The sequence below is a fragment of the Bactrocera latifrons genome, unplaced genomic scaffold (genome assembly GCF_001853355.1).
Source record: "Bactrocera latifrons isolate USDA-ARS-PBARC rearing strain unplaced genomic scaffold, ASM185335v1 scaffold_116, whole genome shotgun sequence".
NCBI classification, from domain to species: domain Eukaryota; kingdom Metazoa; phylum Arthropoda; class Insecta; order Diptera; family Tephritidae; genus Bactrocera; species Bactrocera latifrons.
The window spans coordinates 634,846-651,625 of record NW_017534586.1 but is presented as its reverse complement, the minus strand read 5'-3'; the positions used below and the strand labels follow the sequence as shown (position 1 = coordinate 651,625).

At 36.2% G+C, this 16,780-nt stretch overlaps 2 protein-coding genes across 2 annotated transcripts; one reads left to right on the top strand and one right to left on the bottom strand.

Annotated features, from left to right (window-relative positions):
- Positions 1–1,553: 1,553 nt before the first annotated feature.
- LOC108977164 (serine proteases 1/2-like) lies at positions 1,554–2,532 on the top strand. Its single transcript, XM_018946742.1, has 2 exons — positions 1,554–1,828; positions 1,903–2,532. Exons 1-2 carry the CDS (start codon positions 1,572–1,574, stop codon positions 2,459–2,461), a joined length of 816 nt encoding a protein of 271 aa, XP_018802287.1. The 5' UTR covers positions 1,554–1,571; the 3' UTR covers positions 2,462–2,532.
- A 9,077-nt stretch (positions 2,533–11,609) lies between these two features.
- On the bottom strand, positions 11,610–12,522 carry LOC108977154 (serine proteases 1/2-like). Its single transcript, XM_018946730.1, has 2 exons — positions 12,259–12,522; positions 11,610–12,201 (listed from the first exon to the last, which is right to left on the bottom strand). Exons 1-2 carry the CDS (start codon positions 12,513–12,515, stop codon positions 11,637–11,639), a joined length of 822 nt encoding a protein of 273 aa, XP_018802275.1. The 5' UTR covers positions 12,516–12,522; the 3' UTR covers positions 11,610–11,636.
- Between the last annotated feature and the right edge of the window lie 4,258 nt (positions 12,523–16,780).

The window sequence follows — 16,780 nt, the reverse complement described above, 5'->3', positions numbered from 1 at the left end:
ATGGGCATGGCGTCGCCCACTTATGGACCAAAAACCATATCTCAGGAAGTACTCAACCGATTTCAATGAAATTCGGTATATAATATTTTCTTAACACCGTGATGACATGTACCAAATATGGGTGAAATCGGTTCACAACCACGCCTGAAATCTCGATTATCACTTTATCATGCGATATCAGAGTATAAAATGTTCGGTGACACCCGAACTTAGCCCTTCCTTACTTGTTTTTTTTTTTTGTTTTCTAATAAATTTTTGTTCTTACAAAAGTAGTACTACGGCATTATTATAGAATATGTTGGCTTGAAGTCACGAAAATTTCAAACAAAAAATTTCATTTCCAAAGTTATAATAGTTTGTGTTGGAACAGCTCCAAAAAAAAGGTACGTGCGGTGACAACTATAAGTCCTTGGAGATTCATCTAAAATCAATCGGACAATAAAATAAATTGTTTTATAAATAGATAATCCTGGGCCTGATCGAACGAGTTTTTTTTTTCAAAATTAGCAAACAAGCGGCCTCAGGAATTTTTTTCTAAATTTTTGGGAATAAAATCAACAGTTAATTGGCCTTAAAAAATCGAAATTTTTGAAAAAAAAAATGCTTCGATCTGGCCGAGTTTATTATGTACTCTAAAAGCTGTATAAATTTCATTAAAATCTACTGAGCGGTTATCGAGTTACAGTTGTCACCAGTTCAAAAAACATAGTTTTGAGAAAAACGCGTTTAAAGTTTCTCCCGAGCGCTTTGAAGTGCCCGTGCTCTCTTTGTTATTTGTCAAACAACTCAAAGCTAATTATCGTATCAACGTGAAGTTTTCAGAGAATATATTTATGATACTGCACTTAAGGAAAACAATTTTTTTCTTGAAAACTCTGATTACCCCTAACCAAGTAATAAAGTGAAGTTAGCTTCCAGAGAAGCCTGTAAAAATTATCTGTCGCAATTTTTCGCCGAGAAACCAGAAAAGCTTTACCCGGAGGGAATAATGTCTCCAGCGGAAAATTGACAAAAATTGATCGAACAAAATGGTACATATTTGGTTCTTAACAAATATAAAGAAATAAATCGAAGTTTGATTAGAAATGCGAAAATACTTTTTCGACTGCCCAATATATTATATTATATGTTTTATAGAATATCCGACGTTTGCTTCTGGTTGTTACCAAAATTGTAACAAACTTAATGTATCCTGTTCAATGTGTACAATTAAATTAAATATTATTAGTTACGTACCACCGAAAAACAAAAAAAAAGTTAAAAAGTAAAAAAATTAGTAAAATCACGTCAGCAAAATCAAACACACAGTGATTTGCCAATTATAGTATTTTCTAACCAAAACTCATTGAGCACTAAAGCGTTAATTTCGAAAATGCCATTTCCGTGATAACAGTAATTTATGCCCAACAAATACGGATTATGAGAGAAATTTATGATTTCTAATCAAAATTTGGCTATCTGCAACAGTTTTAAATTTGCAATATCTCACCCGTTTCCGCTGTATTGACTTATAAAAGGTTGCGCTGAACTCAACGCAGTCACAGTGAATTCACTTAACTCAAGCAATCAACATGAAATTTCAAGTTGTCTTAGCACTCCTTGTGGCTGCAGCCTCTGCAACTCCGGTCTACGAAAAGACCGCTTTCATCGAGGACTTACCCGAGTCTCCAGTTTTGGGTGGACGCATCACCAATGGTGATTACGCTTGGGATGGTTTGGTTCCCTATCAAGCTGGTTTACTGTTATCGAAGAATTCAGGCAATTACTGGTGTGGTGGTTCCTTAATTGGCTCAAATTGGATTCTGACTGCCGCTCACTGCACAGATGGGTAAGTTACAGTTTTTAATCAACTAAAAGAAATGAAAATTTTCAATTTAAAAATGTTCCCTTTCATCATTACAGCGCTCACASCATCACCGTCTACTTAGGTAGCGTTGTGCGATCTAATGGCAACCAATATGCAACCACCATCCACTCCCAGGATATCCACCAGCACCCCAATTACAACTCTAATACTCTGGATAACGATGTCACTCTCCTGTGGATCCACTCTGTCTCGTTCTCTGGCAACATTCAAGCCATCAGAYTGCCATCTTTCAACCAATACAGCAACTATGAGGGTCAATGGGCTACCGCATCGGGCTGGGGTGGCACTTCGGGCAACAACCAAGACCATTTGCAATACGTCAGTGTTCAGGTGATCTCCAACAGCGAATGCGCTAGTGTCTATGGCAGCAGCACTGTCACTGACAACACCATCTGTGTTTCCACAAACGGCGGACGTTCGACTTGCAGTGGTGACTCTGGTGGCCCATTGGCTGTGGACAACAACCAAGTGTTGATTGGTGTGACTTCATTCGTTGCTGCCGCCGGTTGCACCGCTGGTCTGCCATCTGGTTTCCAACGTGTCAGTCGCCATTTGGACTGGATCCGCGGTGTCACCGGTATTGCATACTACTAATATCAGTGATGGATTTTGTATATATAGAAATGTGACTTAATAAATTTTCAATTTGGAAGCGTTAAAAATAATTGATCATAGCATTTCTGTTTGTGAAGTGTATTTGATTTTAGTCCCCTCAATCTTTAAAGATAGTTGATTTTTACACACCCGAGTTGTGTTCTACTTTTTCCTCTCTCGTTAATGAGATATGAGGTGGAAAAATTTTTCTGAAGTGATTATGAAGGATCAGTAGAGGTTTCTGAGGAGAAGAGTGAAAATGATTTTTAATTGCAAACGCTCGAAGGAAAATTTTTAATAAATGTTCGCAACACTTCTGGAAGTGCATATTTTAGTCAAACCCTGTAAAAATGCTAATATTAAAGTTTTCTTTTTCTGGTTCTTCGACAAATTTAACTTTGTTTACAGATTTACACGCACTGGTTACGATTTTTCTTTGTGAATCGAAAGGTTCTTAGATACAACTGTATACAATATATTATATTTACATAGCGGGACATGTGTGCTTGCGAATGTCTTGTTATATCGCTACTTGCATAAATATGCCTTTGTTGTTGGTTCTCTGTTCCGTAAGGCACTTGTGCCGGCCTTGTGTGTTCCTTATGTGTCTAAGGTGTATTTGTTTTCCCTTCATTCGGCGGGGTGAATTGTTTTTATGTGCTAATGTGTCAGTGTAGTGTTGTTGCTACCCATTCACACTGCCGTTTGTCTGCCTTTGTTGCATCTCGGTATTACAGTTAAGTGTATTTCTCTTTGCATGCGAGGCACGTAAAATGATTTGATTTCAATTTTCCAGATTCTACTTGTGTCAAATGATAATGATTTCATATATCCAACTCATTTAACGGTAGTCTGGTTTCTTTTTGAAATGAAATTTTCGGAATTTTTTCTCCGGATTTTGCTGCTCTCACATGTATACATCTGTAGCTATATGTTTTTTCGGTAATCTTAAGTGCTTAGGGTGGAAGTGGTCGCGTGGGTAGATACTAACAAATTCATATGTATCTACGTATGTATATACATATGTAAATTATGAAGGTATTGTTATGAATATTAACACGTAATTTTGACTAACATCACTTTTTACAGCTTTTAAAAATATTTAGGTATTTTTACCAATGAATGAAGGTGTTAAGTCTCTGATAAAATTAAAGAAAAAGAAATAATATAGATATCATGCCGAAAACATTATTGTTTCATATTTTTTTTTAGAGGAGGTTAAATTTTCTAGGATAAAACAGAGAATTTTTTGGCGAATTTATTTCTTAAATATGTATTGAATAAAGTTATATTCGAAACTTTTTTACATTATTGATCATACTTTTGACAATGTAGGGTAGTTTTTTGTTTACCATGAAACCGTCTTCCCCCTCCCCCTTAATGATGACACTGTAGAAGTACTGGTTCGCTACTTTTTGTTTCTCTCAAGTCAATATCTATCGTCTAGTTGATGGGCGGAAATTGACTGTGCTCTAAATAGCGGTAAAGAATTGGACTCGAAATTGTTTTCATAAGAAGAGTTATAAAGATAACAGTATAACGGTATAATTTTTTTTTTTTTTTGTGGAAATAAAAAGGATTTACCAGTGATTTCTGCACATTTCGACCACTTTTCTGGCGATTTGTGGATACCATGCCAGTTGAATTGGTCGCCTTTTGAAGCAAAAAAATCAGACACCCAATTTTCGACTTTTGCGTAGGAAACGAAGTGCTGCTCAGCCAATGCATGTTCCATCGATCAGAACAAACGGTAATCGAAAGAGGCCAAGTCTGATGAATATGGCGGGTGGAGTAGTAGCTTTCAACGCTTTGCCGAATGGATTGCAGTTGATGTTGTGATTGTCCCGGATTAACCACAGATTTTATACATTTAAGATTCCTAAAATAAATCCGTTGACAACTCGATGCCTAATTGATTTGCTTTCGTGCTTGCCCGGTTTTCCATTTGTCTTTCATTCAATTCATGTGTCACTCATTTTCCACACTTTTGGACCTTTCCCATGGCTTTCAAACGGTTTGAAATTGTCTTTTGTGCAACATTTAACATGACTGTAATTTGCTTTTGACCCAAAGTATTCTTTTCAGCCAATATCACATCAGAATCAATATCTCTGTACCGTTGAAAATATCTTTTGCGTTTTACTTCTGATACCTATTTAATCAATATCCATCCCCTCAAAGGCCCTCTTGGCCTCAGTACATTTGTGCGAAAGTTTTTTCCAATCTTCAAAACAGGTGTTAAAGTCAATTTCAGGAATATCCTTCAATGCGCATAGCGATTCACATTTAATGCCTTCAATTGACTCAAAACGGTTTCTCCGGAGCGGTCGTTTGAGTTTGCTGAATAACCAGAAGTCACAAGTCACAAAGAGCTAAATCAGGTGGAAGAATCAATGCAGTATCATGCAAAAAATACAAGTTTTTGGCACATGATTCCGGCCTCTTTTCGCGAATAGATGGTGCAAACGGCACTTAACACTCAAATAATAAATCCGGTCGGAAGGAATTGGTAGTGCACTAAACCACGATAATTGAAGAAAACTGTCAACATAATTTGATTCTTGTCCTGTATAGATCTAGGATTCTTCGCCAATAATAGTACGTTTCTTTATGTTCTGGTAGTGTGGAATCATTGTGTCACAGATGTTAACGCGTCGCTGTTTTTCGAAAAAAATGAGGCACTAATCGTGTTTTCACTTTCCTTATTCCCATATTATATCTCAAAACGGTATCCACTAATTCCTGCCGATATTCCAACGTTGCCAGTAAGATTTCTGACTGTTAACCGTCGTTTCTCAAGCACCATTCCTTTTATATATTATCAGATTATAATGGCCGTCCTGGACGTGGTTCGTCGTCAACGCGTTCTCGACCTTCTTTAAATATATTGTACCATTCAAAAACACTTCTACGCGACAAACAATTATCACCGAAGGCCTTTTCCAACATCCTGAACGTTTTGGCACCAAAAATTTAATTGTACGCACAAAATTTAATGGAACTTTTTCATCGTAAAAATCGCCGAATGCATTTCATGTATTTGAGAAAGACAATTCTATACTAAACCATAATGATTATTTCGATGTGACATGTGACATTTAGCATTGTTGCTAAGTTAACCCACGTCGAACGTTGTAAAATGTTCGCGCGAAAATGTTCGTGATTTAATTACATTTTTCGACCAAGATGAATATTTTAAGTTACATTAAACGACATATGTATCGCCTCTTTATCAAAAAGTTTTGAGTTTGCATACTTAAATGTGAAATTTTACAATAAATTTGTGCTTTGCTAGATTGCAACACAAGAGTTGCTTAATTTCGAAATATAAAAGGCAACCAACGTATAACCAAAATATTTGCTATCTCATTTATTATACTCTGGACAAGGTAGGCTAGTTGACAGGAAGTTTGAAAAAATCCATAAGAAACTATGGTGACCCAATAAAACACATTTAATTGATCAGCATAATTGACGAGCTCAGTTGGTTTTGCCATGTCTGTCTCTTTTTCTACTTATACGCGAACTAGTCCCTCTGTTTTTAAGGTATCGATTCTGGTATCCGATCGAAATCAAATTTTTGTATGGAAGACCTTTTTTTAACCGGAAATATTTACGAAATTTGAGACTATAATTCCAGACAACGGTTCAAACTAAGAACAAATTGTGAAGGTCGGAACGGTTTGCTTGCATTGCAATCTGAGATAATATTTGGCGATTTATTAATTATTTTGATTTTTGTCGATTTATCTTCGATTATATTAATAAACTTGTTTGACTGAAGTAGAAACATCACCGATATATATATATGGACGGCTGTCTTTTCGAGCATTTTTCAGCCAGGAAAAAACTTTTTCTAATATTGTAAGCAAATAAACCCAGTCTGTATCTATTACAAGGATAAGATTCACTAAAAACATTATTTGACTAAATTAAATAATTTATTTTTATTGAGATTATTGCAGACTTCTAGGCATATTTATAAACTGGATGCATAATATATTTCACTTACACACTTCTCCTCGGCAGAGCTATGCCGCACCGGGCTTTTGAACTATATTGTGATGGTTACGAAACTTATATGTACTTTCATTAAAAATTAATCTCATAAACACTGAAAAAGTATTGACGGCTTGTTTGCTCTTAAAGTAGCGCCCTAATTCGTGTCGTAACAAAAAACATTTTATAAAGCAATATTTTTGCCTTTATGATGTACTAAAGTACAAATTGTGCTCATTTCCGGGCAACATTTCACATCGTGCTACGCATCAAACGGGAATCGGTGCGCCATGGCGTATGCGTGTTCGAGAGCAATCAGTTTGTTTGGCTTTGTGGCGCGCCTTTGCACGAAAATCGATTTGCAGCGAAAGCAAAGCCATGAAAATAGCGAATTTGCAATTCGTATTGGAGTGAAAAGGTTAAGCAATGAAAGCATTTCCCACTTATGGCAGCCTCAAGTTGCCAGAGTTATTGCTTTTTTCTCACACGCACACTTTTTATAGCCGCCACGAAGGCAGAAAGGAAAACTGAAACGCACTGCAGTCAATTCGCAATGCATTTCACAGCTGAAAGTGCATTTCAGTTGATTTTGCCGAGTCTTTCAGCAACTGCTGGTTGAGTTGTGCAAAACTTTTTCTTTGTTTTACTCTCCCTACTTGTTGCATTATGGAAAAAACAGCGCTTTGATGGTGTCAATCAGCCAACTTACACATTCTATGTTAGTTGGAGCCGTGTGTGTGTGCGTGGTGCTGATTGACTTAGCTGCTTTTGCATATGAGCCGCCAAAGCTGGATTTTATCATTGCCTTTTTTCTATTCTTTCTCTGTGCACTTTTTATTTACTCGTTGTAATGATTGGTGTGCAGAGGGAGAGGCAACTAATGCCTGGCTTTGTTTTCAATATTAACACTTTGATTTCCGTTACAACACCCACTCCTTCATGGAGCCATATGAAAAAAATTATCCACGCAAAGTTTCGTCCAGTTTATAACTTCCCCCCCACAATAATTATTTTTCACTCCTAATTGTCATCCATCTTTTGTACCCAACGCCTGGTAGTGCACTAATGACGGTTTAATTACGAGCCACTCCAACTAACAACTCTAATGTGTGTCTACTACACATTTGCTGGGCGCCAACAGCACCACTTCATCATTTATTCGTTGGTTACACGGTACTTAATCATTCACCCTTTTCTGTCACTGTGCTGGCACCTGTGAATGCTGCAGAGGTGGGTGGCAAACTGCTCAACATGTATTATGCTTAAATCCACATTTAATAAAGCTCATTTGTCTGGTTCTGGTGAGCTCTACTGAACACACCCCATATTTATTTTGGTCCGCATGCTAAATGATTTGTTGTAGAAGTTTTAACAATTTTTGCATTATTTCGCTGTCTAAGCACGTGCGAGTTGTAATCTGTCATGAACTGTTGTTAAAGGCTTGAGAACAGTAATGAAATTTTTTTTTTATATATAGATAATGGTTATCAATTAATTTTTCTTTCTTCCCTTATCGAAATTTCATTTTTTAAGCGCTGTCTAACGGATATAAAATCAAACACTTTTTTTTAGTTACTTACCATTTTTTCGTTCTTGAATTGAACATGTAACTTCTCACGTGTTAATTGTCCACTCATTTATTATTTTTGGAGCATGTTTACGCCATGTCTTAATAAATCTAATCAATGCTGATAGTCTTGATATTCAACAAAGGCGCAAAAACTATAAAAGCTGAGTAAAGCTTTCAGTTCTACTGTCCACGAAACTGAAGTTAAAGCTGGCTTTTCAGTATAAGCATAGTATTTTCCGTAACGCACTTATTGAAAAACTGACATTTGTTAGATAAAGTACGTAGAAAGCCTTGAGTTATCTTTGTAGATATGTCATAGTATGTGTTGAAGAGCTTTCTTTTAGTATTTCGGTTTCTTTTAAACTAAAAAATAGTTAAATTGGAAACTTTGGAATATTTTTTATTAATTTCATATTGATATATTTTTCGAAATTATTATGAGTAAGTGAAAAACTGCAATAGTTCTTGCCGTTTCTTGTTTATAATATTTTTTTTTCTTTATCTTAAAATACTATTTTAGCAACATATATTATGTATGCAGCTCGAAATGTAAATAAAGGTGTATGAATGAAAGTCACACAACCAAGCTTATGCCAACTCATAAGAAAACTTTGATGACGGTCAATCTTGATTTGACTACGGTTTGTGCCGGCTCATCGCTATTCGGCCACGACTACTCGCTTTTTTCATCATCAGTAATCACCCGCTTCAGTAACAGATCGATTTTGCTGGAATTAAGCAGCGATTCTTAGCGGGAAATTTGGTTCATGAGGGCTTTGTTTTGTTTTTGTTAAATTGTGTAGCACTTCAGCCTTATTGAAATGGTTCAAAACGTTTTTTTATATTTTGTACTTTGGAAATCGAAACAGTGCTTAAGTGATTGTCCGGCTTGACGATTTCTATTATATTAATCTATATATTACACAAGTAACCTTAAAGGGCGTGGTGCATCTTTGACATCAAAATTATCTGACCGGAATCGATGACACCAAACTTGGGCGTGTGTGCCTGTTCAGTATCAGTAAAGTAAACACCAAGAGTGTTTACAATTTCGGTTCGCTTGCGTTTTCGAAGAAGAATTCAAGTCTAGCAATCGCAAACATTATAAAAATTTAGATTTCTTTATCAAAGGTAATTATATATTCTTTCTAAATTTGTATATCTTTATCTTAAATATAAAAATTAAACGATATTTTGTTATATACCCACATAACGTCCCAAGCACAGCACGGAAAGACGCGAAAATTGCAAATTAGCTAGATCGAAAGATGTTTTCACTGAAAATTGAAGCTGTTTAAATGTGATTGGCAGATTACTTGGGATCATCGGAATCCTCGGTATATATAGCCTCTTCCCGTTGCACATGCTTGGATTACTTAAACACCTCACAAGAATAATTGGAATTCCAAATTTTTAAAGCCAATTTAGGTGGTGACAGTCTAGAAGGGGTTAATTAACTCCTGGGGATAATGGTAATTTTTTTTTTTTTTTTTAATTTCTCTGGGAACTTTATGAACAAATAGATCGTTTATATCGTTGATACTATCATTCCTGATAGACACTATTGCCCTGTTGCACAACCAATGAAATTCCTTTTCATGCAAATTTTAGATGTCATACCCCACTGCATCTATTAAAATTTCAAAACATTGGACTATTTGGCCTGCAGATTCATAAAGAAGAATATTGCAAATACTGCTTAAATTTGGAGTGGTTTCCAGTGATTCCATGAAGATGAGCTCTCATATTAGTCCGTAATTTTATATTGTTAATCGAAGTACATAAGGGCGACGATATTAAATAAGCTTTGATCTGCTTACATATTTACCTCTATTAACGACAGGAAGAATCTTACCTGTTACAAAAGTTATCCTGCCTATGAAAGCAAAGCAGTTTCTAAGGTCTTTTAATGTTCTGTCCACTACCTCTAGCTGTGTTTTATCATTTATGGCTCATGGTGTATTCATCCAATTTAATCAATGAGGCGTCTTGAAATCTTTAACCAAGAGGCCCATTTTTGCGGATAGAACATATTGATAGTTTTCCAAGATTTCAGGATAACGCGTCTAATGAGCAATTTTTCCATCCTTTAGAAGAGTTAGAAGAGTTGCAGCAATTCCTGACGAAGCAACTGCTATCGCTCTCACTAAGGAATGTTCTTTCGAATGATAATAAAGACTCTCCATTACATTTTAAATTTCTGTGGTTTTGCTTTGAAAAAGTAGGTAACACCGCGATGGATCATTCTAAATATCTGCTCTATATTTACTGCTGTGTGGGGAATTTCGTTTGAATAAGTAATATCGCAGCGTGTACCCCAGATGTTATCAAGCAAAAGCAGTTGCGATAGGATTCTGAAGGGTTCCTTTCAAATACCTACAATCTCTTAAAGCGATTTGGATTAAAGTGTGAATGAGTCTCCAACTTTTTACGCAAAGTTTCACAAATAAATTTCCCACCTTATGACACACGTCTTCTTAAAGATAAGACAGTTTCAAATTATAGATAGAAATACAGGTGACTCTTGAGAAAAGGCTAGTTCGATTGGTTTAGTCATTTATAACATTTTAAGATTGGGCACGATGTATGAAGATGGATTAGATTGCACACATAACGATTCCAAACATATCAATATTTTATTCGAAATCAGCTACTTCTTAATAAATGCTTCCAATATTTAAAGCAATTTTTAATATCTCTGGCTACACAAAATGCTTTAAATAACATCTATGCATATCAGATACACCTAAAACGCTCACATAGAATGAACTAATAATAACTACACACATGTGAATTTATATATATGTATATACAGTATAGTATATATAAGCTTGCTACCATAAGCCTCTTTCGTGCTTGTTGTAACAAGCATTTCCATGGATATCCGCTTTGTGCATTGCATTTTATTTGCCATTGTCTAGCTTTTATGCCATCATTGTTGCCGCAATCACAATCATCAAGTGGAATTGAACAATTGCCTTTTCTATTTACTTTCCATTTATCCATATTATTGTTGTGAGTATTGTTATATAATTGGTTTTTATTGAATATGTGTGCCTGACAGGTGAAAGCATTTATTTGTTTGTGCGCAGTTGTGTTTGTGTGCATGTGCCTGTGCGTTTGTTGCAAGCTGTAGTGCCAACGTTATTGTCACTGGCAACTGTAGCATTTGGCATTAGGAAGCTTCATTTCTATTAGCTCTTCACTGTGTGCAAATAATATTCGATGGCCATTTTATTGCTGTCAGTGAATATTTCCAATTATTTTATAAGCCACTTGTGTGCGTTGTTTCGAAAATGTGTTTAGCCAATAAATTTTGTAATACTAGAATTAGCCACTTCGAAGAGTTTGCGCTGACAGATTAAACATTATTTTTATTATATTTTGATTTAAACTTTGTTGTTTAAAAAAAGTTATGAAAGAATTTTTTTTTCAAAAATCAGGATATGGTATTTTCATTGGGAAAAAATTTTGAAATTCAAAGCTGGCTAAAGACACAGTTTATATCCAAAATTACTAGTCTCCAAATACGCGTTAAGATTTTCAAATAATTTCACAATTTATTTCATAACCGTTTCACTATACAAAAATGTTCAGGTAGAAATGTTAATGAGAAATGCCAGTGTTGCTCTTAATCCAGTCCAAGTAGCTGGTCACACGGGTGAAGGCAGCTGGGTAACCTTTAGTGCAGCCGTCGGCAGCACCGAATGAAGTCAAACCGATCTGTATGCCTGAAGCGGTGTCAACCAAAGGGCCGCCAGAGTCACTACTGCAGGTGGAAATACCGCCGGTGGTCGAAATGCAAATGTTAGATGAAGTCACAAACGAAGATCCATAAACATTGGAGCAGACACTGTTAGGAACCACTGGCACGTAAGCGTACTGCAAGTTAGATGTCACACTAGTAGCTGAATCGCTGATGAGTCCCCAACCGGAGGCAACAGCTGTTGCACCAACATAGTTAGAGTAAGAGCTAGAGATGGCGGGCAAGCTGACGGGTTGTATTCTGCTGGAGTAGGTAACAGCTGAGATTCTGATGAGAGAAATGTCATTCTTCAGAGTGTTGGGGTTCCAGCCTGAGTGTATGATAATGTTGCTGCTGCTTACGGTGATTTGTACTTCGGGCGATGTGCGAACGGTAGCACCCAAGTAGACAGTCACGGATTGAGCACTACAGAGAAGTCAGAAATAAATAAAAGGCAAAAACGGAGAATTTTTTTTAACGAACCCGTCAGTGCAGTGAGCAGCGGTAAGGACCCATTGACTGCCAATCAAAGAACCACCACACCAGTCAGATGAGAGGGCGCTAAATTTCAACGAAAGTCCAACTTGATACGGGAACTGACCTTCGGAAGCGGTTTGGCCATTGGTAATGCGTCCTCCGAGTTCATCAGCCAACACTGGTACTTCCAATTGACGTTGGAAGAGTACTGGTGAAGCGTAAGCAGTAGCAAAGAGCAAGGTGAAAACTACTAGGAACTTCATGTTGTGACTCTGAAGAGTTACTGATATTTTCGCAGTCAGTGCTGCATGTTTATATAGCCAAAATACTGATAATATAAACATAACTGTTTACTTTCTTAAAGCATATTCGCTTATCAAATTTGGCTACATTTAAGTTAAAGTATTATGGACCTTATCGTAACAGCACTTTCGGTAGCGATATACTCGTATATCTGCATTTCACTAGGAATTTCTGTAAATTTTGTCGTGTGGAATGAAACCATTCAAATCACCGCCATGCCACAAATCTTAAGAATAGCCGTCTCACATTTATCAGTGATCGCTAATATTAACTGATATTCAAAATATATGCCAAAGAAATAGTTGTTTTTTGTATTTCTTCATGAATATATTTGCAAACGCCGCTCGGTCTGAATGCTTTGCTTTTTCTTGCTTTAGTTATCTAACTATTTAGTTATCACTCGTAGTTCTATAAGTTTGTACGAATTCGAAACCAACACTTTTCCCCGATAGTATTTTTTAATTCCCACAGACTTCTATAGTATTATTACATTCGAAGCGAAAAAAGTAAGGGTGCGTGCTCATTGGGCTTAGCTGCGGCCCGAAACATTAAATTTCACCGAATGGTTTATTTGAATTACATATGAGTTAGAAGATGAGGTTCAATATTAAATTCAGACAAGTTGAATAAAATCGCCGCAATATTTCACTTAGCCTCAAATATCTAATAGATATCTTCGCATCAACCAGTGAGCATATATCTTCGATATATGAATCCACAAAATTCACATGCGCTGTCACAGCAATGGTATGTGTCCTCTAAAGAACCGTCGCCCACCCTTGGACCACATTTGCCTTACTGCAGCCCAGATCCGTTTAATAGGACGCTGATTGTCATCGACATTAAAAGTTTTCTCTTTTCTTGGCTGCGGTCTCCTACATATGTTGGACATTAGTCTACTCATTTAGGGGTGATCTTCGCTGCGTTTCCTGCGGTGTGCTGGATTTGTACCCAGAAGCTTAGTCTGGGGTCCTGTCTTACACCGAGGTAGTTTACTATATTTTGTGTCCTAGGAATAGCCATAGTCGTTTGCACACTTATCTCGAGTTCTATGTGTTTATTTGTCAGCAGTATTAGCTCTCTTTTCTCCGTAGCGAGCTGGAGGTTGTGTGCCCTCGAGCCATGCTTGCACCTGTATGACCTGATTAAGCTTTCTTAGCGCTTATTCTGTGTATCTTGCTGTAATTACTCCTGCAATGTCGTCCGCGTGGCCAATTAAGTACGACTCGTCTGGCATTTCGAGTTTTAATTTAGCGTCGTAGCAATGCTGGGCTGAGAATGGATTTTAAAGCTTCTAGAGTTGATCTGCCGGGTCTAAAGCCCTGTTGTTTAGGATATAGTCCTCCAGCTTCGTTGATAGTCGCTTCGAGTCTGGCTTTAAGTAGCATTTCAAACAGCTTTCCCGGTTTGTCAAGCATCCAATTTGCCATCTGTTGGCATCTCCTTTTCCCTTACTGATTAGCACTAGCCGTTGCTTTTTAAAGGGTTCGGTGAATATTCCGGCTTTGAGTCAGGCCTTGTACATGTTCGTTAGTACTGACGGTTATACCGATTCTGCTGGGATGGGGCTGTACTACTACAACATATAATGGTTTTTATTATTTTAGTGAACTTGTTGCCGAATATATGGATTTATTTGTGGGTATAATAATAAAATATTGAATTGAAAGGGATTAAATACACTTTCAGGCCAAAGAAAACGAGCATTTAAAGTAGTTTTTTTTTTTGGATACATTATATTTAATAAATAAATTAATAAATTAAATGAATTAATAAATAGCAATTTCAAGATTTCACGTGCCATAATGATCGGCGATTAATTTATAAATATTTTGGCTTACCTTGTTGTCTTAGCCGATCCTCAGAAAGGAATCGTTTATTACCTTACAAAGCAGGTCATACAGGGATTCCACTTACTCAGCTTAGAACGCCGGTTCGTTGCGATACCCAAAACTCCCATACAGTATAACAGAACTAACGACTGCTACAAATCGAGAAAGCGCTTTGAGCCTATCACAAATTTGTTGAGAATGCAGACCTGTTTCAACCTCAACCTTACAAAGGGTAGACTGGATGTCTCCACCACACCCTAATCCATGCTACTTTTCTTTGACAACCACCGTCCGATAAGGTTTTTAGGCTATTGCAAAACATCCAGTAATCGATCGATTGTATTAAGTTAAAAATTTGTCACAATTACGCTCATATCTTCCAAACTGTTTGCTGGAACAACTTAAAATATTTGGAGAATATTCTCTAAAAAGTGACTTTTTGAACCCCACCGCTGGGTATACCGATTTAAAGCCAAAATTCTGGCAGTCTTAATGCAAAGTATGAGAGTATAAAATGCTCGGCTGCACCACATTTTAGCTCTTGCTTAGTTGTTATTTTTAAACTCGCCTGAATGTTTGCTACCATAAGAAGAAATTTCAGATCTAATACAAAAACTACTAAACAAACCTCGCAATGAATTGATAACCACCACTTTTTCAACGTCAACCGAGAGAGACATGACCAAAATCAGTTCGATAAATATTTATGAAACTCATAACAGTTGTTAACTATTAGCAAACAAAACATGCGTTACTAACATTCAGTCATTATTAAAAGCCATTGTTTCACTGCTAATGCAAATTAAATTAAATACACACAATTGTTCTCGTAGATATATAATCACAATTTCAAGTTACATATATGCCTGCAAAGTTTGTTATAGTTTTTGTTTTTTTTTTTTTTTTTTTTTTTTTTTTTTTTTTTTTTCTTGTAAGAGAAGACACAACAAAGTGTGAATAAAGATTTTCTAAAAAAAAAGAAAAAAGAAAAATTATTTGTAATCGAAGAAAATTGAATTAAATTGGTTAGAATTTCAAGGTTTTTGTTTTATCGTATATTCTTAGGCAAGCCATAATTTTCCTGATATTTGAAAACTTGAGGCCGCAAAGTGAGATGGCCATGTAAACAAAAACGAGCTTTAATTGCTAATACGGATATATACAGAACATTTTCTAACAGATTCATTTTAAAGTTTCTTCGCGGCTTCACAGCACAAGCTGGACTGTAGAGTGCATTTTGTAGGTGAAAAGTCTGCAAAAGATAATTCACCGCATCATTTTCATTATATGTGAACATATACACAGTCACACGCAAACAGCTAAGACATAATTCCACCTACTTCAGGGCAATAAAGGCCCAAATACTTTCCGTTGTTTTTTCATATTCCTGCCGGATTTTTGTGTTAAAATGATTAAATTAAATGCGCACAACTTACGGCTTGTACACACGCACATAAGCCTTTGTTTKCATACGTCAGCTTTACTTAACTGATTATGTTTTTCAGCAGCGTTCTTTTATTATGCGCTCATTTAACTATGATATTTATTTTTCGCATGCATCCGCCGACACAATTACACAAATATTTATACACAATTTTATTACAGCAGGCAGCTCGTACAATGGCCTTACAGTGTGTGTTTTCATTTTCACTTAATATATTGCATACACTACGAACATATTTACACGCAAATGAATTTCAATGAATAAAAACGCGATTGCGCTCAAAAGGTACCGCACGGCGTAGACTTGTCCTGAAGCGGCTGTATGAAAAATTGCGGCCACGCCGGCAGTCGCTGAGCCTATGTTTTTAACTCGGCAGCTTATGCACGTGTGTGCGTGTATGGGTGTGATGGTGTGCCATTCAAACGGCAACGCGCTTACATCTCTGCACTTACACACGCGCACACATGTACAAATGTGTGTATGGTACTGCCTGTTAAGGCAGGAAAGTGTGTGGCAGCACAAACGTTTTAACAACTGTTAAACACGTGAGCTTTGTGCTTGCGCTTTTTGTTTTTGCTGCTCTGTAATTTATTTATGGAAATTTAAATCGTGCGCGTAAATGCGGAATGTAGTACAACAAAATAAAGTTACAAAAGAAAGTCGCCGGATAAATGAATAAAAATAAATGAATGCTCGTATAATAAATAGCTTGACGGGGGGTTCAAAAAAACCTGCCCGAAAAAGTGATGCGTTCAACTGTGCAATATGGGTGATGGTTCCAAAGTATATCTTAGTTAACAAATTTTATTAATTAAAATTAAAATAAAATAAAATAAACAAATTGAATTAAAATAAATTAAAAATTAAATTAAAATAAAAAATTAATAAAAAATTAAATTGAACTAAATTAAAATAAAATAAAATAAAATAAATAAAGTAAAATAAAAAC